Genomic DNA, 25,549 nt, shown 5'->3' on the forward strand with positions numbered 1-25,549 from the left:
TAAGACATCTCTGAGGTGTTCTTACACGAGACACTGATCACTGGTTAGAGGGTACAAGTATGACTACCAGAACAGAAACACAAAGCCTTGTGTTATTTAAATGGCCATGCCATTATTAATTCATTTCATAGATCTGCAGGATACTAATCAGCACCATTTCACTTTCAAATCAGTGACAGTGTTGGTTACTTGTCAGCCCTCTTCGGAAGATATGTGGGGCCACAAACCTCTTCATTGCCTGGACTTACGCTCACGCTGCCTGAAAAGGTGCCAGTTGCTTTGGCAGGAACAAAAGAATGGAATGAAAATTGCTCTAAAGACGCAGTTGCCAAGATGTTTTATTGCATGGTCTGTGACAAAAAGGGGATGGAAACAAACAAAAATCGTTTTTACTACAGACTTACTGTTGTTTACGGCATAAATAATACACCAGACAAGCACCAAGAAAGAGACGGTTGAGGATGCGATGTGGGTTTGTAAGCATGTGCACATCTCTAAAGGGCTAACTTAATAAGATATGTAGGTAAATTTTACTGTGATCTACCAAATTCTGTGGTGAGATATTTATATTAGATAATAAACTAGGTGTGGACACTTTAGCCTCAACAATTATCTGGAAGGGCACAGTTCGTAAAAGCAGAGTTATTTATTTATCTCTCGGTCTTGGATGACAAAAGATCATTTTCAATTCTGTCACTTCCCACTGGGACAAGGTTGCCAGGTAGTTTTACCAGTATTGACTCCTGAGTTCCTTTTTTCATTAATTTTTTGGTACGGTACAACCAGAGTTCAACCTCTACTCACCATCAGGTACCACTGCAACCTTATGGGTGGTAAGATCACATACACGTTGTACTCTCAGAGAAAGTACAGCAGTAATACTTCGACAATTCAAACATTTGAGTGACAAACTAAGTGCATGACATTAGTTGATAAATTTACCAAAGGGGCTGTGAAAATTCTCTAGGATGCTTCTAATGTTTTAATTATTTATCTGTCAGTGGTAGTAATTTACAAGCTAAATCTGCTCAGATGGTGCAGAGAGCAGTGATGTGTTTTTGCAGGATGCTGTGGCTGAAGTCATATGGCAGTAAATATAATCTTGACTTGATTCTAATGTTCTTTTTACTTTGCTCTTGTTTACAAATAAATCTCTTGTTTTACAAGGCTCAGTGAAGGTACTTACTGTAAACAAATCATAAAAGGAGATATATAGTCTGATTTCTTCCGTCTTTGAAACAAACTGTGACAAGATAGAAAACTACAGAATTTTGGAGAAGTCATTGCCTTGAAGTGATCAAAACATCTGATTGCATGCATATGTGGGGGATGTGCAGACCTAATCCTCTAAAATCTTCTGTGAAAGCTAAATGAATCATGAACTGCCACAAACATCCCAGCATTCTTCTGTAAATGGACTATGTAGATCACATGCATCACATGAAGTATTCACTGTTTTTGGACAGTGTATGGAGGCAGATAGATGTTGGCAGGACATTTTTCTCCATACAAGTGGAGCAGGGCAGGAACAGGGAATGATCTGTTTTCTCGGCCAGTAAAAGCCAGACATGTTACAAGTTAAAGTGCTTGGATATGAAGAGAGACAGCCTTTCCTCTGCAATACTTTGCAGTCTCCCACAACAATGGCAGCTGGTAAATGTAATGATATCAGTGTGGCCACATGGCCTTTTTATCCATCACCAGAGGCAGATAACCACACAGGGAAACCAAAGCTATGCTCATTAACGTCTCTGGGCATGAAGCCAACAGGACACAGATCCACAAATTTAGAGAAACCCAGATGAACCTGGTGCTGGTCTAGCTTGACCTTTTTTAATAACAAGAGGGATTTGACACATCACCGTAACTGGTATGGCAACAGTCCTAGCTTTCCTAGTAAACTGGTACCCACTTGCTAATAAGGGTTTATTAGTGATGGACATCCTGTGGCTTACTGCGAGTCTTCACCTGGCATGAGATACATGTTCCATTTTTCCATGCAGAGACATCCCAGGTAACTCAAGACATTGTACAAAGCCAGGAAACACCACCAGTGCAGACAGGACCTCTACATCCACCTATTTTCCAGCTCCTCCTTTACAGGCAACCATCACAACCAAAGTGAAGCAAGAAGGAAGCAGCACCAGCAATGAGAGAAGCACATGAATCTGTAGAGAATAAGGTTGGCTGTGTCAGGCAGGGTGTTGGTGTCTGTGCATACACAGATGGGTGGAAAGACCAAGAACTTCCACGAGAAGGAATGATGCCTGCAGAATAAGAGCAGCAGTTTGACTATTCCACCATCAAAGTGCTTTAAAATACCAACTTCAAGGCATGCACAGACCATTTCAATAATGCATCTGATAGGTCTCCATTTTCCTTCTACTTTAATAGGTATGCTTTGGGCTTTACAGCTTCATTTGAATGAGTTTATGAAGTGAGAGAATTCAGACAAAATTCTTGCGTATATTAAACCAAGGGGATAGGGGAAGGCAATGGAGTGAAGGATGATGCTATAAACTTACTACAGTTATTTCTAAGGCTGTTCAATAACATCTGCTTATGGTACAACACTTGTTGTGCCTTGCTGTTTTACACTGTTGGTGTTCAAGAGTGCAAAGGGAACGTATTAAAGTGGAGAGACACATGCCAAGGCAGACAGGGTAAATCAAGATGTAACAGGGCAAAGCAGGCAAAATTGGAGACAACATTAGAACAATTTCAATTTTCGACAGAAATTGAAATGGTGTAAATTTACTGGTAAGTAGTCTGGAAAAGCAGAAGACCCAGAGCAGAGAGGGACAAAAAGAAAAAGCTACCATAAATGGGCTAAAGCATCTGCAGCCATTACAGAATAACAGTATGAATGTCGAAGGGATTTTTTTCCTCGCATGTAAGACAGAATCTCAGCACCTCCTCCCACAGCTGTGTTAAGGGATCAAACAGCACAGCTCTTCCCTATCTGAAATGATAGAGAACTTCTGAAAAACAAGAGAAGCAATGAAGTATTTTACACAGTTGGCAATCCAACATTTTTTTTATAACGATCCTAAATACTTCTGGTATTAAAAGAGTTCCTTGTCAGTTTATGCCTGTGTAGAGCCTTATAACAGCCCACAAATTGTCTTATCTGCTATTTCTATTGTGTGAATGGTGCTCCATTTCCTGTGAAGGCTGCAAAAGCAGTTTCACTCCATTTATTTTCTTTCCTTCTTTAAAATGCTGTATTTTCATAACTCATAGTTCTTAGTACACCATTATTTACCTTTGTTCACATGTGCAAACTGATATCATTGTATTAACATATAAATTTAACAGCAAATAATCTTGGAAAATGTCTGATGGTGTGAGGTAGCGATTACTTTAATGACATTTTATAGCATAACATTTCATATACTTGTAACTTGGCAATCCACAGTGTTCAAACTATTTTTTTCTATGGCACAACTACTTTGGTTACAACATTACTGTACAGATGCATTCTTTCTCAGAATAGGAATCACTTTGGTTTCTTTTAATTTGTCATTTTCAATGTTTTCAGGTTTTGTCCAGTTCAAACTGAAACCAAATTACAATCAAAAGGATTTCCTTGTCGGTGGGAGATTATCTCAGAACATTGCCCTGACCTGCTAGCAATGCACGCAGTGTGTACTCTGGCCTTGCAAATGGTGTAGAAGATATCAAGAATGAAGTGAACGAGCCCCTTCTAATGCAGAATAACCCTTAAATCCAGTCCAAAGGACACACGTGGACTACATAAATCTTTCATCCAGCTACCCAGTTTTGCAAGACTTATGGAAAGTTGACATTGCATGACTAAGTATTTGAACCTTCTGTCAAGTCTAATTAGAGTAGTTAAGTGAAAAAATAATTGATCTCTCAGGATCCAAAAGGATCTGTTCTTGGAGATCTGTCTTTACTAAAAACTATTAATGCAGTTAAGCATAGAGCAAGAGCATGCAAAATAATCTTGGAATCTGTACTAGAAACATGAAACATAACAAAACCAGTCCCTGTTCACATCTGCTTTTAAGACAAGATTGATGCAGAACAGCTGACATGAAGAGAAAGGTAGAGATGAACAAGTTGAGTGAGTGTAAGGTCTGACAGATCATCTTCTACCTGAATTTTCACTGCATTGGCCAACCCTGGAGAGGGTGAGCCATGGGATATGTGCAGCGATAACCTTAAATTTAGAGCTGGGTGGAAAGGGAAGAGGAGCTCTTCCTTTGAGAAACTGCACTGTATCGTTGCCGGTCTAGAAGACAGACAGCAAATTCTAACAAACTCAGGACTCTCCTGTCAGGATTTGTTCTCCCACACACCTTTTTCTTTTTTGATTTGAACCAGGAAGAAGCTAGTTAAAAGTTATTAAATACTGATAAGGCAGATGTTACTTTGGCTAGCAGACAACTTACTAGTAGACAGCTTCACCTGCCAGCTGATAGCTATTTAAAAAAGCAAGCATAATAGGAACTGCACAACAGATACATAGGAGGTGATTACTTTCAAAACAAAACCAAATCAACAACAACAAAAAAAAACACAAACCAAAAAGCATACTCAGATATCTTCCTCCTCCTCATGGAATCTACACTTCATATTTCTGTTTAGCTGCTAATTTCATTTATGAGTTACAAAGCATTCGTTTTGAATAGTACAGATGTTTAGTGAACAGAATGATTCATCTCTTCCTCTATACTTTCTAAGTAGGACAAAGGGATGTAAGTGTGTGCTGGGACAGAAACGTCTGTCATTAAGCTGTTGTTTCCCAGATAATAACTAACCATTAAGAGAAAAATTTGGAAAGATTGCTGCCAACAGAACTCACACAGAGTGATGCTTTCTAAATCGATTGGAATCCAGCGACTCTTACTGCTTCTTTTTTTTTTTTTTTCTCCTTTCACCAGAAGTCAGATTACACACAAAAGACCTGTACTTTTTGAAAACCAGTGACACAGTCTCGTTGCCTTGAATTAAGTGGGAAGTAAAAGTTTGAATGTGTTTCTCGAATGAACCTCATAAGCACTGCTACTGATTTCAAAAGAGAAAAGAAAGCTTTGGGGTGGAGGTATTGAACAAAAGCGTCAATCACCCTAGGGGACGAAGAATACATAAGCTAATATGGATTACTGTTGACATTATATACCACAGTTGGAAAAAAATGTAAAAATACCATAATTTACTATACCCCGTTTTTTAAGATTTTAACCCCCAAATTGTATTAAGATAATACATCAAAGTTGAGAAAATTTGCAGAGCATTCTAGCTGAATTCCAAGTATGTGCTCTATTTAATATATGGCTTATGAATTTCATTACCATGCAGTACGTTTGCTGGTACATAATGAAAGTGAAGTTGCTTAAATTAAGCATCTGTTACATTAAATCTCAGTTTTAATTATATATATGGCATGAATACTTGTGTGGTTTCATGGGAAAAAATGAGCAGGTATAAATTCTAGCAAACTTCTCAAGTTCGCCAAAGAAATGGTCACATGTATTTGTGAAGGATATCTACAGCCACAGTTCTATCTGTGCTGGTGCACTTTAACTATGGCACTAACAGGACCACAAACATACACATGTTGCATACAAGTGGCCTGTCCCCCTTCCTTGCTGGTTCATGTCTATTTTGCCTGTGATAGCTTTGTCGCTCCATCTCCACCTCATGTTTCACTGGGAGGAAGGCACTGACATAAAGAACCCCAGGGACATTAAAATGCTCCATAAACACAATTAGAGCGTTCAGCCTCTTCATTTAAAGCAAGTACCATATTGCCACCAACATCTGTTTCAGGCTGTACAGGGGCCCGTAAACAAACCACACCCTGAGGAATGAGCGGAGTCCTGTAACATCTGTTGATTGTGTTTGCATATTTAGCAGCTACGAAAATGGCATCTCATTCTTACTGTCAGTTACACTGTTGTGGTGGTACTCAAAAGGATTCCTTTTTGACAGAAATGTTATTTCCCTGGAGCCTGAATTCTCAGAGGTGAGCCTGTACTGTAAGAACTGTGTTTTTGTGAGCTGGGCTATGTACATTGGGGTGTGCAGTTCATTTGAGCCAGCAAACTCATAGCACAGGTACCTGCCCTCCACAAATGGCAATAATGCAAAGATCATCTAAGCACCGCCACTAAAAGGCCTGTATCTGTATTGCCTCCACACAGGAGGCTGAAATATACCATGGTTCAATTGCTTTTTACACTTGAAATCCTTCTTTTTCTAGTAAATGCTGTTTTCTCAAGAACAGCAGAGTACCTACAGCTAATTGCTCACTTATGACAAATTAACCACTGAAAAGAGTGTCGCATTCCCATGGGGAATGGATTGATCAATAATCAGTGGACTGACTGATGACTTCAATGTGAAACTGAGAGGTACTGAAAGGTGCATTAGTATTTCAGCATGGTTCTAGCACAGGCAGAGCTGCACATGAAATCTTGGTTGTAGCAATATCCTCCAGATAAGGCACCAAACAATCTTTATGTCTGCAAATAAAAGACCATTCTTTACCTCCTTTTCGTAATGGCATTACCTGTTGAACATCCTGCTGGAAAACACAGAGTTGCAGCCTTTGATGTAGCCGGACTTTTCGGTGTTGCCAGATGCTCTCTAGGCGCCGCTGGTGATGCAGGACTTCATGTACCACATCCAACACCTGGTGAACAGCCTTGGAGTAGTTTGCAGTAGCAGTAAGGGATTCAGAGTTCCCAGGGCTCAAGGGACGCTGTAGGACATCCAACAAGGCTTTCCCATCCTGGCTCACCTGAGTGAAGAAACACATCTACTGCACTGCCCTGGTACTGAAACATCCAAGAGCTGACAAAGAACAGTCTAGCTGATTCTTTTTTCCCCCGTGTCTTTTCCTTTAGTCAGAAAGGAAGAAAGACCTCATAACGTCTCCTTTTGACTTGTACTTGCACATGCAGCACCTGCCTTCACTTCCTGGTGGGCCTGCTGTGCCACTCAGCAGGAGCACAGATACTGTGCTGCTGAGGCTGCATGGAACTAGAGATCCCAAGGCTGTGTTATGTTCTGACACTCGGGCATCGAACACTCTTGACGTGCACTAGCTGATGACAGGTGGCATTTGCAATAGCAGGCCTATTTTTTGTGAGGAGGTGGCATTTTAAGAAAACCACAGATGGCAGAGTCAGTCATATTCTGTACGGTATGGGAGAGTCCTTTCTTCGTAGGATTACTAAGTATGAATATACATTGAGAAGTGTGACATTCTGATTCTGTACTTCATTCAGCGACAGTGAAAAATAAATTAGTATATGATAGCAATTCTTCTCTTCCTCAGGATAGCTCAGAGGCATCTATAGCCTCCATTTTCAATGGCCTACAAAGTTTGTTGGCAAATGGAAAGCCTTCTGCATGTATGTAACCTTTTTTGTGCATATTAAAGCACATTTTCAGATGCAAAGGCATTGGGGAATTAAAAAATAGAAAGCCAGCTATTTTTCTGGAATGTTTCTGGAGCATTTTCATATTGCAGGGGCAAAATGAAAAGTGGAACCAAAAAAAAATCCTAACAAACATTCTTAATAAGTGCATGCACACATTAATTCTCTAAAAATGTTTTTGAAATATTTTTCAGCTGCAGAGTACAACGTTAGAATATTTTGTTCAACAGAAACACTAAATAAGGACATTATTGGAATCTGTTATTTTCCCAGTCCACTTTCCTCCTTTCCCTCTGAAACAAACTACAATGACACGACAAGATTTTCTGAAAAGTGTTTTCATTTCTATGTAGTCATAATCACCAACCTTGCTAGAGAATGGTTTAAAGAACATTTTCCATCCAGGTTGAATTTTGAGCATTATCAGTCAAAGTTAAAACATTTCTCAAGGATTTTCAAGTCTCACTTATCTCTGTATTATAAATTGCTTGTTCAAATATAGCAAATACCCATTAATCCCAAACTGAGTCTTTTGGCAAGCCATGCCACATCGCAGTCTGTTACAGCAGCATATGTCTGGTGCAATTGCAGAGAAATGAAGAGAGCCTTTGTGATTTATACTGGAAAAACTGGGAGTCAAATCTCATCATACTAGGTAGCTACTAGGTGGGCTTAGGCAGATCCTTGGGGATTTTTTAAAATATTCAGGGTAACTTGGAATTAGATCAGGAAGTAAATGGAGAGTCCGTAGGGAGAGGCTTTCTGTACTCAAATTCAGTTGCTGCTGAGGACCAGCTGGAACAATTTGCACATGCTGAAGCCTGCTGGGGCCACAGAGGGAAGAGTCGCACTCGCCAGCAGCAGTGCACAGTGGAGATGCTGGGGATTTTAGCAGTGCACACCGAGGCACAGGTGTTACCTTAGCAACTTTATGGAGGTGGCAATAGCTGCTAGGCAGGAAGAAGCAGCATCCATACAGGGAAGAAGACAAGGCATATGACATGCTATTGTATCTGGGAGAAGATAATCAGCTACAATCTAATCACTGGGAACAGGAAACCATGGCCATGCACACAATTGGGAGCAGCTTCTTAGACCTGGAACTCACTCTTTTCACTGGCTAAATTCACCATGTGAATTCACTACTGTCCTGGTACTGGCTTTTGGGTTTACAGTTGGTCCACATCTGTCCCTGGCTGGAGTTACAGCAACTTCTGTGTATGCACCTGCTTCATCTAAAGCTGAGACAGGATATTCTCCCAGACTCACAGCATGAGAAGGAGGAGGAAGAGAGACAAGTGCATTTCTGCATTCTTTGACTCCTTTCTTCTTCTATAGGATTTAGGCTTTTATCTATTCCATGAGGTATTTGTTCCTGTTGTCTGTCCAAAAAGCCTCAGAGATTACAAGTTATGATTCTTCCCTGATGGGCATAGCCTTCCAGTCATTCTCTGCACAGCTAGAGATAAATGCCAGACACCAGGTGCTTGAGTTGTCCTGCTAATAATCATTAACACAAGTTAGAGGCTATTAGAAATGTTCTCCTGCTCTCCAACTTACAGGCTTGTCCTGTCATGCTGGATGACACGTACAATAAATACATGGCAAGCAGCACGGTGACAAACAGATAACCAGTGGTGTTCAATATTTGCAAAGATACATACATATTCCAGGACTTCATGTCTTCTACAGCTCTGCAGTTCTTTGGTTTAAAAAGTTTCTTTCCTGGAAGTATTTTTGTTGTGAATATTACTGCATTCCCAATCAACGGGCACAAAAGATCTGTGCTCTTAGAGTTCAGCAATGCACAATTTACAGAAATGAACAGCTTCACAAATGGAGGAGCTACCTGCTGTGTTCTTACAGTCATTTCCATGTTCTTAGAATTGCAAAAAGTAAAACAAAATCTCTTTTCATGTGAATCTTCTGAATTTTTCAGGGACTGTGCAAGGTCACAAGCATCAACAACTCAGTTTAGTTGCATCACTTACATTTTTAAAAAGTGCTGCAAAAGTCTTAACATTAATGGATCTACACCCAGCATAACTTGCAGCCCCTGTGATGTCTAAGTGCCAGTGCTGTTTGTCAAAGCAAATTTGACCATTTATTTCTTATTTTGAAAAGTACAGAATTGCCTGGACTGTCTGGAAAGGTTTAACTCATCATGTGAGATGTACATACTCCTGTCATTTGGTGATGTTCCTGCATTTTGACTTCATGATGGGAAAAGGAATAGGGTGTGCTGTATGTAAATGCTTCTGTAAGACATTGTGTGTCCTTGAGTTAACCCTAAAAGCTAGATTTTATTGCGCTAATGCAATAATCTCCATGGAAGTTGTATGCATAACTAGTGAATAAGCTATAATCTGTAAACATCCTATATATTGGGTCAGCAATACCTCCAAAGCCTTGCCACTGACTAGACTAATGGTGCCATCTGTGAGACAGCTACAATTTGCACTAGGAAAAAAAATGGGTCTTTAGAGCAAATATATCATGCCTCTGGGAACAGACTGTAAAATTCAGTTAATACAGTTAATCAAGTCATACTGAACAAGAGTCTTACCATCAACGTAGCTCAAACCTGACTGAAGAGAACCTTTTTGGTGTTACCAGCAGGGTAGAAGAGGATTGCATATCAGACCCATGGTCTCTGCCTTCACTATTTTTGAGCTTCACTCATGGTCAATAAAGGAAAGAAGCAAACAATTATGGCTATAACCATGGTAAGATGGAAAAAAAAGATTTTTTTTTTCCTAAAATTCCTTGGGCATTTCTTCTTGGGTTCCTGCAGAGTATGTGAAACACTTCATTTTTCTCTGTAATAGAACAGAAGAGGCCCCTATATCCAGATTTAGATGTTTATTCCATGCAACGTGCGTTCCATTTCAAATATCTTACAATTACAGAAGTAAAAACATTTTCAATGACTCCACAGGAAAAGAAATGAAAGAGAAAGCTACCATTTTCATCCCATCATAGAGAGCTCTGAGGGAAGACATTAAATTCTACAGACAAGAGGCATTGTCTGCATTGGAGATACGGGCATGTGGATAGGAGGCAGGACTCTTAAGTCTAATCTAGGCTTTTCAGCTCACCATGTAGCTGTAGTCAAAGGAATTAACACTTCAGAAATAACAGACTGTAACCTCTCTGACAGTTCTACAGACTGTTTAAAAATGTGCTTATTAGTGAAATAATACAGAAGTGTTTTAAACAGCTGTGTCTGTGACAATCTGTAGCTTTCTGAGGAAGCATCAGTAAAAGTAATATGCATTTTAAATGTTGCTTTTGTGTTTTAAATCAATTTTATTTTCATAAAAACTAAGACTGGGGGTCCTAAACAAAATGCCAGTTTCAAACACTGTTTTTTATTTAACCCCAAATTGACTTACTTTTTAAAAGTATTTTTAAGTGCTATCAGAAAACCTTAGTTTCTGACTAGACACATGTATAAAACTCATGGTTGTAACTGGAGGTCAACTGGGCTGTTCTGTGTTTGCTCACACAAGTTACTGCTCCTGAGAAGCCTGTCTGAGTACTGAATTAGGAACTGCTCCTTCATGATTATAACCCAGAATTGCTCTAATGATTAACACTCAAATTCTTCCAGTTACTCAGAAAATAGATTACTATTTAACATCACTTACGTTCATGGTATCTGAACAACTTCACCATGTACGTGTACTGCCAACCCCCGAATAGCAAATAATTTTCTCCTGCATTTTATTCTATATATTCTTCCAAGAACATGATGAACAGAGCAAGAGCTGGACATCTAAATACATCTAAATCTCTTTCTTTCACAGCATTTTTTATAATGAGGACCTGGCATCTCTGTGACTTCATATTTTGAAGCAAGAAGCCTTTGTCATCCTCAGTTTCCATTTGCATACCTGTGTCATGACTCATTCACAGTAGGAATGCAACAGGAACAAAGCTACTGCCATCTTAAATGGGTTTCCACTTCAGCAAAGGCAGTGAAACTGTTCACAGAATCGTCTAGGTTGGAAGAGACCTCCAAGATCACCTAGTCCAACCTCTGACCTAACACTAACAAGTCCTCCACTAAACCATATCACTAAGTTCAACATCTAAACGTCTCTTAAAGATCTCCAGGGATGGTGACTCAACCACTTCCCTGGGCAGCCCATTCCAATGCCTAACAACCCTTTCGGTAAAGAAGTTCTTCCTAATATCCAACCTAAACCTCCCCTGTCGCAACTTTATCCCATTCCCCCTCGTCCTCTCACCAGGCACGTGGGAGAATAGACCAACCCCCACCTCACTACAGCCTCCTTTAAGGTACCTATAAAGAACAATAAGGTTGCCCCTGAGCCTCCTCTTCTCCAGGCTGAACAACCCCAGCTCCCTCAGCCGTTCCTTGTAAGACTTGTTCTCCAGACCCCTCACCAGCTTCGTTGCCCTTCTCTGGACTCTCTCGAGCACCTCTGTCCTGGTTTCAGGTAGGACAGAGTTAATTTTCCTGCTAGTAGCTGGCAGGGTGTTATGTTTTGGATTAGGATGAGAAGAGCGCTGATAACATGCTGATGTTTTAATTGTTGTAGAGCAATGCTTACACCAAGCCAAGGACTTTTCAGCTTCTCGCTCTGTCCTGCTAGCGAGCAGGCTGGGGGTGCAGCAGGAGCTGGGAGGGGACAGACCCAGGACAGCTGACCCAAACTGGCCAAAGGGGTATTCCATACCATCTGACGTCATGCTGAACAATATATAGGGGTGGCTAGCCGGGGTGGGGGGGCCGGCTGCTCGGGGATAGGCTGGGCATCGGTCAACGGGTGGTGAGCAATTGCATTGTGCATCACTTATTTTGTACACATTATTACTATTATTATTATTATTATTATTATTATTATTATTGTTATTAATTTTCCTGTCTTAATAAACTGTCGTTATCTCAACTCACAGGCTTCACTTTCCCATTTCTCTCCCCCATCCCGGAGAGGGAGGGGGGAGGGTGAGCGAACGGCTGTGTGGTGTTTGGCTGCCAGCCGGGCTAAACCACAACAACCTCCATGTCCTTCTTGTAGCGAGGGGCTACTTGTTCTTCCTGGGGGTGCCAGGTACACTGTTCTTCCTTGGGGTGCCAACAGTAGTTCCAGATTCCATTTCCGTTTGGGTTTGTCCCCTGCGCCCTTGGGACAAGATTACTGTGACTCCCCAGAATCCTACAGCCTGGGAAGAGGTAGATTTGACTCCTCCTTCGAAAGAGTTGCAACAATGGAATACAAACCTATCTTATTTGGAAAAGCCAACCTCCCAATCAAGTGTCTTATCACTTAGATACTCACATTACCCTCTGGGAAACACGTACCTCGGTGTATGCCTGTGTTACTTGCTCATACAGGGTCTGATGGTGATGGATGGCCAGTTCCAGGTCTTGCATCTCAGAGGGGAGCCCTCCTTCACTACACATTTTACACCAGGCATCCACACCTGAAAGGAACTGAAACAATTCCAGAAACAATGAGCAACAGCGACACAGAACATCTCATCACTGTCAACTTTAGAAAACTTTGCAGAGTGCCACAGATGACTGTAGCTTGGACCAAGGAGAACACCACAGTTATAAGGGATCCGTATGGGCACCCTGGAACAGCACATTCCTATCACCCCTTCAAGTGCCTGAAGAACACCTATATCCAAAGGTAACATATTCTGTTTCTTCTTGATTAAAAACTAGCTTCTTTAACCAGGTTAAGGAAACATCCATTCTAAGAGACTTTGCATACCAAGCATGGAGGCTGCAACATTTTGAAAAAAAACATCAGCGTGAGGCACAGGAGTACACAGTTACACATCCAGCTGTATTTGCCATCATCTCAGCTGCCAACTTCCCTTGGTCACTTACCTGTACTTAACACTGCTAATTTGGGCAATACAAAACTCCCACTAAAATCAATGCTGACATGCATTTCAGTGATAGACAGACAGTTTGTATTCAAGTAGCTCCCACCTCAGCACCAGCTCAGTGGGATGGCTAATAGGATACCAAGGCTTTAACCTCTGGGTCACACATTTGATTCTGGCCCAGGTCAGCAGCGATCAGATACCATTACCATCTGATGGCTGTCAGGCAGCCAATGCAAAATGAGCTGCTGGTCTCAGTCCAGTTCCTGGTGGGCAGACATCCACAAAAAGGGAGGAAAAAAAAGTCATTGCCATTGCAATAGATATGGGTTAGCACCTTGGTTGGAAGCCTTAACAGAGAGCCAGAAATGGAACAGGCTTGGGGAGCAGAGGGATGGAAAAATTTTTTTCCACTCTTAAAGGCCTCCTGAGCAGTGCTGATGCACTTTGGCAGAACACATTGGGGAAGCTCTCCTGGAGGCTGCCTGTTCTGTAAAAGAGTGGAATTTAGTCTGTAAGGTTCCCATCCTCCTTTTCTTTTAAACAGAGCCTACTTCAACAACACAGCACCTAACATGCTCATATTTTGTCCATACTGACTGCCTAATGCCACCTCATTACTAATTAATATTTTCTCTTCCTCCATCTTGCTGTTAAGCCAGCCTGCCATACTTCAGGGCTATTTATAAAAATAAAAAAGAACAGCTAATTATACAACAGATGCAGTGCCCTGTAGGGTGAATGTATAATGCTGCAAAACCACCCCCAGGACCACAGCTTTATCCACTCCTGAAGCGTTCACCTGTGGCTTGTTAGTAAAGCACTAACTCACAGCATGAAGGGCTGTGAGATTCAAAGTAAAGAATTTCAATTCAACTCTGGTTCTGGCACCAGCATCCTTTTTTATTAGCAGTGTAAAGCTATTCACCACACTGCTGTGTAATCAAGGCTATAAAGTGTTTGCATTGTAAATACTTTTCAGTGTACAAAGATTCAATAACAAAGATAAATTCCTAAACATTCATATCTACGAGGTACAAATCTACCAGTGAAAACCGTGCTTTCTAGAAGACTGGAATCAAGGATTGCAGGTTCTCTTGTGTTGATTCGACTACTGATTTGTTGAATCTCTTAAGATGAAATTCCCAAACACTCCTGCATGAAGCTGAAGTCATCATCTTTTTTGCTAAGCTAGTGGGATTCACATAATTTCCTATGCAATTTTAAGAGTATGGAGCCGAGACCAATACTTTCTAGAGCTGTTACATAAACCTCTTGGTGAACAGAAGGAACAAAAGATCTTTACACCTTATAGACCAGTGTTCCTGCTGCTGAAATCACACAGTTATGGCTCTTATCTAAATAGCCAAATTCTACCAATTTTTGTACAAGCACTTATAGACCCATTTCTCATATACTGCTATGTCTCCAGAATGCGATTTGCAGCATAGGTGGAAGACACCTCAAGAAGATGAATGTAAGTGCATTCACACCTGGTTGTCTCACATCTTTCTTCTGTATATCAATTGTATATAGAGAACGTCACATCAGCGATTACATCAGCAATTTCACTAGTACCACCACCAGCAGGAGCAGTTGATAACCTCTCTTTTAAGAATTTTGAAGAAATATAGCTTGTCAGTGTTTTACTCTGATACCCCTGAAGTGGTGGTCTATGTGGAGATTCATGCAGAGAGCAAGTTTTTTTTTTTTTAAACAATTTTTGCAAAGTATTAGTTCACAACATTGGAATTTGGGTATTTTGAAAAAAGCAGCTATGTTAATTTTTATTACTTTTCACTTACTGTGGCGGACCTGATCAACTTTATTCTATGTAACCCTTCATGCTAGAAGCACATTCATATAACAGTCACTGTTTGAGTTAAAAAAGAAGTTTAAAATTGTAAATTGCTAACTGTGAGGTCAGAAAAGGAGCTGTTACTGTCTAGTGGATACTCAATATCATTTAAATTAATTGCTTAAGTTTCTAGTTAGCCCTTAGACTGGAATAGCTCCTACTGGGAACATGAAAGCTGCCTAAATATGATTTGAAATGACAGACTCCAATAATTCTACATGTTTTTCAAGACTTGAGGAAAGATTAAGAAAAATCTCTCCTAAAATTAAAAGTTTCCCTAAGGTATCTTTGTGCCTCTGATGTAATCCAAAAGTAACGACCCACACTTACTCCTAGCTCACAACCTATTCACCTAAGTCGCAAATTCTGTATTAGGTCAGGTACTAATGGCTTCTTAGGCAACTTCTTTCAAGTTCTCCGTGGTGACTCCTATTCTGGATCACAAGGCTGCTCCAAAACACAGCTCTGTCATTTTGTAGTCCATATTCCTTCACCTTTTTGCATAGTCCTTACTTGCTGCTAGGCCTCCACCTGGGAACTGTAGCATAACCAGGGTGGTTCTCCCAGGCCCAGAAAAATTAAAAAACAGACTCTAGTCTGCCTTTGTCATCCTGAGATGGATCCATAAGGTCTGTGGGGAAAGATGGGAAGGCAGCAAATGAATTGTTTTTTCAGTGGCCTAAAATATCTATTGATGCCCTGATTTTTTTAATTTTATTTTTATGAGGTTAACTGTATGCTTCCTGATGTTGTTTCTGGAATTTCCTTTGCCTACCTAATGCAGAAGTTATCTTGTTTTTATCCCTGCATCTCACAGATGTCAACTGGCTTTTCCTTTCCTCCCTTTCTTCAAATTCTTCCTCCCTTTTTTTTTTTTTCTTCTTTTCATTTGCTTTCCTCAAACAGAGAACTCCAGGATGTGCTGAGAGGGATCCAGATAGAGATGAGAACAGTCGTATTCCTGGCTGGGGAGTAAGGCAATATGAAATGAATAGTCAGGGGTCAGTTTTCAGAGAATCAGCATGGATATCTAGTGTATGCACCCCACACCAACTACTTTAAATAGTAATTCTGTTGGTGTACTTCTGAGGGTAGACTCTGGCCCAGAATTAATTGGCTTGGATCTCTCAGATGATTGAAGACATTAATTTGTTCATTCTGACAAAATCTGAGATGTGAGCATCTTATTAATACTTCAGCACACTTTCAGAGATTGCAACCAAGAAAGGGGAGGACACGTAGTATGTCTGCTTCTGCCATCTGGCACTCAGTGGGCCAGAGTCTCCTCTGGTGTAACTCAGCACAGCTCTCTCAAAATCAGTGAGATAAGACACATCCTCTTGCAACTTTGAATAGCCTCAGATATACCCAAAGATACAGAAGCAGATTCTCTTTTGCTCTAGAATATCTTTCCATGCTCACATGAGAAGAGGAAAAAAAGAAAGATTTGTACCAGGCAGAATTAAGGGACATTTGGGAAACACCTCCATTGAGTATCCCAAGTTGTGCCTTCACCTGGACACAGTAGGTATTTGGAGTTTAGTTTACTAGTTTTGATCAAACACACATGCTGAAGAAAGCTTGGCTGGAGGCTGAGTTGGCAACACTTGTCTTTTCTTTCCTTCCTTTCTTTTTTTTTCCCCCTTTTCTTTGGCATTTTCTTGATGATGATTTGGTATGTATAAATTATGTTTAAAAAATAAGGAAGACACACGTGTGCACAAAAACGCATACAGAGAAGGAAAAGAAAGAGACAAAGCAAAAAACAAGCTTTGATCCAGGAACTCATTCAGCCAAGTTCAATTGAACATGCCACATGTATCTGCTGTGAGAGCCAGGCAAGCAACGCGATTCTGAGGCACATGAAGACAGATGTGAGGTTCAGTTCCCAGCAGGGTTGACTCAGCCTTTCATTCTTCCAAACCAGACAAATTGTATTCTGTACAGTGTGCTGTGTGGGGTCTTTAGGAAAAGACCTTGAAAAACAAGTTGTTTCCTGCTCAGCTTGCATATTATAAGTTATCACAGAGCTTTTCATAAATCTCTGTCCCAAGCCAACAACTTCCTTGCAGGCTGTGGTGTGCCAAAGGCTGAAAGATTATGATCTTACTAAGACTTGCTTCCTATTGGCATCATGGAGAACTTCAATCAGTAGGAGGGACAGAATAAAGAGATGGTAGTGGCTTATCGCACTGGAAATGGAAAGACAATCTGCGTATCAGACTGGTATGGGGAGGCAGGGGCATGCTGTGGGAAAAATGGTTGGATCTGCATCAGTATTACCACTAACAAAAGAACAGAGGGAGCAAAAACAAGATTTGATCTAGAGCAGAGGAAGTAGTGGGTTTATCTACATCTTTGTTTCAGAGATATAAACCATATTTACTGTAAAATGAGGAAGCTCTGATCTGAGTTTAAAAAGTAAAACAATAACAAAAAAAAACAAACCACCACCACAACCCTGGGTGATGCCATATAATAAAGGACTACATTTGGAATGAAGGCTTGATAGATCACAGATTTGGTCTGAGTTAGAGAGCAAATCCCAAACACCTCACTTTTTATACTATACAGAGGTCAGATGACTAAATTACTAGTGTACAAGTCACTGCTTTATTCTACCACAGTTACTGAAGCAGGACCAACACTTCAGCCTTGGCTAATGGACACACTGACTCCCACATTCCCCTTCTTCCAGCAGTCTGAGCCTACAGGCTTGAGATCAGCACTTACATCCCACTGAATTGTTGCTTATTGCAAGTGAGGAGCGACTGCTGTTCAGAATTAGCAAACTCTCCTGTCTGCCTAATAATGAGAGGCTGTCTTCTGTCAGGCAGAAGAAAATTCAGTTCCTTTTATAGAGGTGCCAAGGGAGGACTGAGTTTTTCAGCCCCATCCATTCAATTGTAAAATAAAAAAGAACCAAAGCTGAAAGTGACATTAGTGGAGCTTTTTTTCAAGTTAAGGCTGAAGCAAAATATCCACTTTGACAGTGTTCAAAGGGTAGAGTGACAAAAAAATTCACCTTTAGCTGACAGACTGCTTAGTACAGCTTTATGTTTTATTGCTTTTTGTACTACAAAATACCTTGGCAACTACTCATAAATTGCAAACAAGACCGACACTTCAGAAAAATAGGGGATTGCTTGTGAACAAGCAAAACAACCCCCAAAACAAACACACACTAAACCAAAGCAAACAAAAAAGAACTAATTCATTAATAAACCTTGTATCATTCTCATTAAGACTATAGACTGGATATAATTTTTTTTGATTTTTTCTCTATGAACATACAATGACAGGCAATTATCAGTATTAAGTCTACAACTACACTTTACAGTGCCCATTGTACTGAGATGAATGTACTTGTACTTGTCATCTTGTTAGTGTATCAGTCTCAAAGCCAATGAGCATGCTTACATGAGTAAGTGCCCAGTAGGGTGAGTAATTGCTCTGTGCTATGGTCTGCTGACAGTAGGAAACAGAAAATAAAGAAAAATCCATGATAATTCTCTGCTCAGAAACAATAAAGAAAATCTTCACTGTTTTAGCTAAACATTTCCATACATACATTCTGACTTACAAGGCACAGTTTCTGGCTTATCAGTAATAATTTCTCCTTCAGCTACTTGAAGTATGGGTTATTATATAAATATCAACCACAGCCACTTAGTAGCTTTAACAAACTACTTGGAAAAAACAAGTGCACAACAGCACTGAAGAGAGCCTCAAAGCACCGTTTGTCAATGGAAAATGAATGTAATCAATATAACCAAAGTTGAACCATCACTATTAAGTGAATCTAGTTTAGGTGTAAAAAAGCAGGTTTATTCACTGACGCATTTTAAGTCTGTTTTTAGCCATGAAATTATGGAACAATTGTGGTACTTGTTAAAGATGCAAACCAGAGTTTAGGGACAGAAAATTCTCTGGGACGCTCCTAGCTGTCTCTTATTGAGGCCTACCAAAATTTGGGGCAATGGAGAATGCTGCAGGAGTAGATGGTGGACTAAATTTTGTAAGTTTCATTAACAGTAATATGCCTTGGCTCCTTGAAATTGTCTGCTGGTATAGGTCTATGTTATACCTGTGAATATTTCTGTGCACATACTATATATACATATGAATGTAGATACATACTGTTTTCTTGACCATAATAATCCCGACTTTATCCACAGCACTGATGAAATATTAGACAACAGAAACAAGGCAGCACATTACTGCACCAGAGTACTTCAGTTATCACCAGATCTCAACACCAAGGCCTAAACATATTTTGTTATCCACTCAGAAAACACGTGCCAATTCTGAGCAGGGTGGGGGTGGGGGGGGGGGGAAATGGGCGGGAACATTGCTGTTTGTGTTTGAGACACTGGTCCACCAGGAACAAGAATTTTAACCTCACTGTATATAAGCCAAAAGCCATCAGGTAATAATTGCAGCATCACTGTTATCAAAGTGGCAGTGGACCACTTTGCCAGTCACAAAAGCAGCTCACCTGTTCAGCTTTCTGGTGGAAGACAGCAGACATGGCTAAGATAGTGCTGCGCTCATCCAGGGCTGCAGCAAAACTCTTCCACTCTTGATCCAGCTGGGTAGAAATTTGTTTAATTTGCTGGGATGCATAATGGCCTGCCTCAGAAAGCCTGGATGCAACAGACATGATCCGATTGATATTGACATAGGCGTTCTGAAAATTAAAAAGCACACATAAATAACGAGCAGGAAGAACCGTGACCACCCTCTGCCTTCATTACGTATTCCAAACACCATTAGCTGGAGAAAAGCCGAGCAGTTCGGTGAGAGCAATCAACCACCCGTTTAAATATGCATGAATAGCAGGCATACTACCTTCCACTCTAAAAATACATCCCCCAGGAATCTTTTTGCACATCTATGCCATTATCTACCACTGTTATCTCTCCCCACTTCTTCTTCAGTTTATTTTTTTCTGTATTTATTTAGGTAAAACCATTTGTCGTACATTAGCTATTTACTCACCTGTTGGGGTTTACTCATCGCTTCTACCTTATTCTTGATATTTCTGTTGAATTACTTAATCTTTCTGGGTGTTAAGTCCACATATTTACAAATGAAATGTTTGCTTTCTATCCTTTGAGACCTCTCTGACAATCCTTTATAGACATGCAGTGTCAACAGATGTAAAAATGTTACAGAATTTAAAAGAGCTCATAAGGATATTCTATAGAAAAATAAGTTTCCATAGAAATAACTATTACATTATATTCTTTAGTTAAAATGGTATCTTTTCTGTAGGTTATTTTAAGCTGTTCTCCAGCAGAGATACCATTTAACTACATTGTGAATTTAGAAGGATTCATAAAGCCTACTAAAAGGCTATTTTCTATTCCTTCACAAGACTTCTCCATGATGGTTCTTACTAAGCCTCAAAGCAGTGGAAGGATAGGTCTTTCTCAAACTGGACTGTGGACAGCAGTAACTACACTACAATACCCCAAGCACTGGAACATAAGTCTAAAAATAAACGGCCACCATGACAATGTCATACACAGATGCACTATCAAGAGAAAAATGACAGCTGTCGTACAGATTTCTGGATTGTCACTTGATGTAAACACTTCTTTCTCTGCTTTCACTGGAAGAAAGGAACGTCCCAGCATTTGAGATGTTTTGCTAGTACCGACTCCCTGCTTTTCATCTCGCTGAGCTACTTCAAAAGGGCTTTAGGAATTTCAGAGTGGAATCTGCAAGACCCCTACACACGAGGGCAGACAGAGCCCTGATGATTTTTACAGCACTACTCATGGGCAAATAATAAATTGGAGGTTGAAATGTTTTCTGGAGCAGGATCTCATCATAGTGGGTAGGAGCACCATGTGGAAAGGTATCTGCCAATCCAAATATAAAACACAACAGAGCAAGGCTGAGGCAGGCACAGCTCCAAACTAAGTTGTGAAGCAGGGCAATGTATGTCTGCAAAGCCTGTAGGATAACTACAAAGTATATATACTAACCACACCTGTAGGTGCTAAAGTAATGAGGGATGTGACCTCAGTCCTCACAACCAGACTGCTCTCCTAGTAAAACCATGACTGGGAAAGCTGTGACATAAATTACACAGACAAAGCAGTACCCAGCCTCCAATTTTAGTTTTTCCCTTACCTCATAGCCTTTCTTAAAAATTTCATTTAAATAAAAGTTGTCAGATTAATTTTAAAGAAAAAACTTTTTTTTTCCTGTATGGTTAGTAGAAAACTGATCAATTTCTTTTTTTTCTGGAGTTTAACATATATTTAAAAAAAAAGTTATGATTTGACTGTGGCTGGTGATCTAAAAACACCTCTAAACATAATTTAGAATAATAAATATTTAAAGCTTTTCTCCCAGAAAGCCTTCATGACTAAGCCTCAGCCAAGATGACTTTTTAACATTTCAGGTCAGCAATTCTGGTGGAAAGCAGTATAGTATCGCTACAGTTGCTACAAACTGGACAAGGTGCACCAGCTGAAGAAATGGACCTTTGATGTGTTTGAAGAATAAACAATGTTGCTGAAGAATTTTTGATTTCGTGTCAAAATAGGTTTCCTTTTTTGTTGTTGTTTTTCCCTACAGAATTATCTCAGCCACTGCAATACAGTGGGCATGATTCCATAGGAGGAAAACAGCTGAAGTCCTTGGATCCCGGTAGCTACAGTATATAGCCATACTAACTAGTAGAAGGATAAAGGTACAATTAGTTGAAATATAGCAAATAGAGTCCTAGTTCTTAGAGTCAGGTGGTTTTTTGTTGTTGTTGTTTGTTTTTTTTTAAAGTTAGGGAGATTTATATATTATGTCTTTTTTTTTTTTTTTTTTTACATGTTTACACAAAGATGAGGATTTTTATAGAGGAAATTTCACTTTTCTAGATGAAGCTTTCTCATGGAGAAGTACTAAGCTGTCCCATAGCCAGCCCACTAACTCCACAGCTCCTCCAGCAAGGAGCAGTTTGAGAGTCACCTGCTCACCCTATGTTCTTACTGCACCAAGTGGAACTGGTTCAGGAAACAGTGGCTCCACAGCGTCCCCTGGTGCTTCCTGAGCAATAAATGGATTCAAGAGCAGACTGTCACACATGGTGTGCTCTTCTGTACAGCTCCTAATGGTAGTGTAATGCAGATATCTTCTACTCTGCAACACTGGTATCCTTTCCTTCTCCTTTATCTGTCACACCTCAGGGAGACAGTGACACTGAAGTGGGGCTTGGACACACAATACTCATCCAAGGTCTCACAGATACCCAAGACACAGGGAAGACTTAAAAACTGAAATTTGGAATAGCACATCCTATCAGATGTTGCAGTTATGGGATCAGGATTGTGAGGGAGATTTGGATTGCTGTTGTGGGTTGAGATAGAACGCAATACAGCTTCAAAGCACTCTAGAATTCAGTTTTAGGAGGAAATATTTAATTGACCACAATCCACAAAAAAAAACTCAAGACATTTCCATCGTGAAGTAGAATAAAGTTGTAAACTGGCTGCTTTCATCTTTATCTGCCAATGTGTAATGTTCCGAGTAAAATGGAACAAAAGTCTGTGCTGCCAACTGTCAACATTTCACAGAGTTAAACCTTCCTTTCCCTCTGGTTTGTTCATCTCTAAAAACTGAATGATTCGAGAGCTTCTGTATTATTACTACACTGATCTTTTTATCCTAACAGGATGTAAATTAAATTGAGCAACTAATGTCTGTGACTTTATTTTTCCTTTAGGAAACTAGCAGGTTTATAGAGAATTTCACCTTAAATATAACCTAAGTCTTCTCCTTCCCCCTGCCCCTCCTTTCTCTTTCTCTTCAAAAACAGAGATGTGGCCCCAAAGAGCACTGCAAGGGATCGCTGATTTATGGCTACACAGGAATACAATAGGTCAAACAATGAGAAAACATATTAATGTCTAGAAGTAAGGACAAAAACACTTCAGTTGACGTTGTAGTGATACTAGGGTACAGCCAAGTTTTGACTAACGTATTTCCTTTATCATTGATAAAGCTTTATTCTACATGTAGGGACTGCTTTTGGAAAGTCTGCAAATACAACAGGAGGGAATTTTTCATCCACTTATTTTTTACTCCTAAAGAACACCTGGTGGACAAACAAAACAGAAGAAAATAATTCTCTGTATATTGCATCAGCATCATGATACGCAAGTTTCTTTGATGGTTTAGGGAGGCTACCTGCAATGCCTTTCAGATTCAGAATACCTTTTTTTGTGTGTGTGTGTGTGTCCACCATCTCTTAGTCCATTCCGGTAACCTAAACGAGGCCTTACTTTTTACACCTAATGTCTATAACATAACCGTTCCTTCCAGTGCATGTGTTCATTGCTAAAGTCCCTAACACTTGTTAGGATAACAGCCATCAGCAGTAAGCACTGACAGTAGTAGTGGTTCAGCTGTGGAATGATCTCCCACAGGGAAATACAACACTAATTCAGACCTGATCATCTAACAATCGTGCTGGGAGACCTTCCCTCTTAATTAAAACCTCCAACTCTATCTGGAACATTACTTTCTTCTATTACACATATATTGAGAATACCTTACACTCTTGAAAGAAAAATGAGCAGTGAGAAGCATTAAGTCTGCAAGAAACTTGGCTGTGTTCATCTCATTTCCTAGAGAACTAGCTGAGATATTGTGGTGGCAGTGGATGTGGGCTTCAAGAGAAGGGTTTTGCAGATTAACTGAAGGTGAAGTTTGATTGCTGAAGACTTCGTTTAAAAAAGGCAAAAAAAAAAGCAAGAAAAGCTTTCACTGTGTTACTGTAAGTTTAGAAACTATCTGCAAAATGAACCTAACACATAAACCCAAAACAGAATGTTTCAGTGACAAAATAATCTCATGAGATATCTTTAAGACCTTTACGTTTCTATAACAAGGCCAATTACATCTAGAGTGTTGCAGAATAATATTGGATGGCATTTTAGCTCAGCCTACATACAGAAAAATACTGTTCATTTAAGACAAATGTTGGGAGTTTTCAAAATACATTATTAGCCTTTACAGGAAAATTGTAACATGTATGAAATATATTGCGACTTCCTTAGGACAATATGCATCTCCATCTAGTGAGAGACAACTGCCTCCCTGACAGCAGGATGGGCAGCAGTGAGCTCTGCCATATTTACATATGCTCCACGGGAAGTGATAACTCACTCTTTCAGGAGGTTAACGTATCCAGGCACAGAACAGTTCTGGCAAAGGAAATACAAATAACTTCAGTCCAGAACAAGTGATACGCATACCATATATCCAAGTGCAGAGCTATGATCAATATGCTTTGCGTCATATTGAAACACCAGGGTTTTCCTCTACCAAACTGACTAGAGGAATGAGATTACTCACAAAATGGTGGAGCTGAATATTCATCTTAGTGAAAAGTAGCATTGCTTCAGTATAAATATTAAACAGCTGTGATAAAGACCAACAATTTATTTTGAAACTGAAATAAAAACAAGCACTGTCTTGAATCACAGAAAAAAATACCTACTGTGCTTATTTGAAAGAAAACTACCATGCTACAGTTTATTACCTCAAATATGACTTTTTCACATTTCATATGCCATATTGTTCATTTAAAAAGAATTATTATTGTTAAAAAAGTAACATTGTTGATTCAAGAAGGAGCTTTGTTCACAGAATACCTAGGAAGAGCATGCAACAAAAGGAATGACCTAATAAACACCCAGAGAGTGCATCTTCTAGAGGAACTGAGAAAAAATGTTGTAAATGTTGTTAGTTACGCCCGGCCTACGGTGTACTGAGCATAATGTAAGGAAAACAAAAGACCTTAAAAGATCCAGGATCTGACCCAACTTCTGCTGAAATCTGTATGGTTTCTCCCTGTAAAACATACAGCCACCCTTACCTACATCTTCTCTCAATACTGATTTTAATGTATTGAAGAAAAAAAAGCAAAAAAAAAGGCAAAAAACCCCAAACCAAACAACCCAAAACCTCACGCCCAATAAGAGTGCTTCAAGATCACATTTTTCATTACTCATATTCATGATAGCTGAACTGTTCTCAGTCTAACAGTTGCTGTGACTAACATACTGCTTAAAAATGATCTAGTTAAATTATACAGCAAATTTCTATTAAAAATAAAATTACATAGCAAACATCCAGAGAAAAAGTGAATAGTATGATCTAGTTCACCCTAGAGACTCAGAAACAAACAAACAAAAAAAAATGCAGTACCATTTACCTGGGTTTGTAATGTTGTTATTCTTGAACCAATCTCTACATCTTGAGCCTGAAGAGTGGTAGCTAAATATTTTGGTTTTGTTATTAGCATGAGAAAGCTTGAAGGCTCATCAGATATGAGTGTGTGTGTTTATTAAAACTCAAAATCTTCAGTTTTCAGACCAAGGTGGATAAATCT

The 25,549-nt window shown here is 39.7% G+C and overlaps 1 protein-coding gene across 1 annotated transcript in view; it reads right to left on the reverse strand.

Moving 5' to 3' along the window:
* The window catches only part of KALRN (kalirin RhoGEF kinase), a 497,270-nt gene that overhangs the window by 246,085 nt on the left and 225,636 nt on the right, over positions 1-25,549 (reverse strand). The window contains exons 7-9 of the mRNA XM_050711733.1: positions 19,640-19,831; positions 12,748-12,879; positions 6,542-6,772 (exon numbers count right to left, since the gene is read on the reverse strand). Coding sequence (XP_050567690.1) covers positions 6,542-6,772; positions 12,748-12,879; positions 19,640-19,831 — 555 coding nt within the window. The remainder of the gene's footprint in view (positions 1-6,541; positions 6,773-12,747; positions 12,880-19,639; positions 19,832-25,549) is intronic.

The sequence above is a fragment of the Cygnus atratus genome, chromosome 6, assembly GCF_013377495.2.
Source record: "Cygnus atratus isolate AKBS03 ecotype Queensland, Australia chromosome 6, CAtr_DNAZoo_HiC_assembly, whole genome shotgun sequence".
In the NCBI taxonomy this organism is placed as follows: Eukaryota; Metazoa; Chordata; class Aves; order Anseriformes; family Anatidae; genus Cygnus; species Cygnus atratus.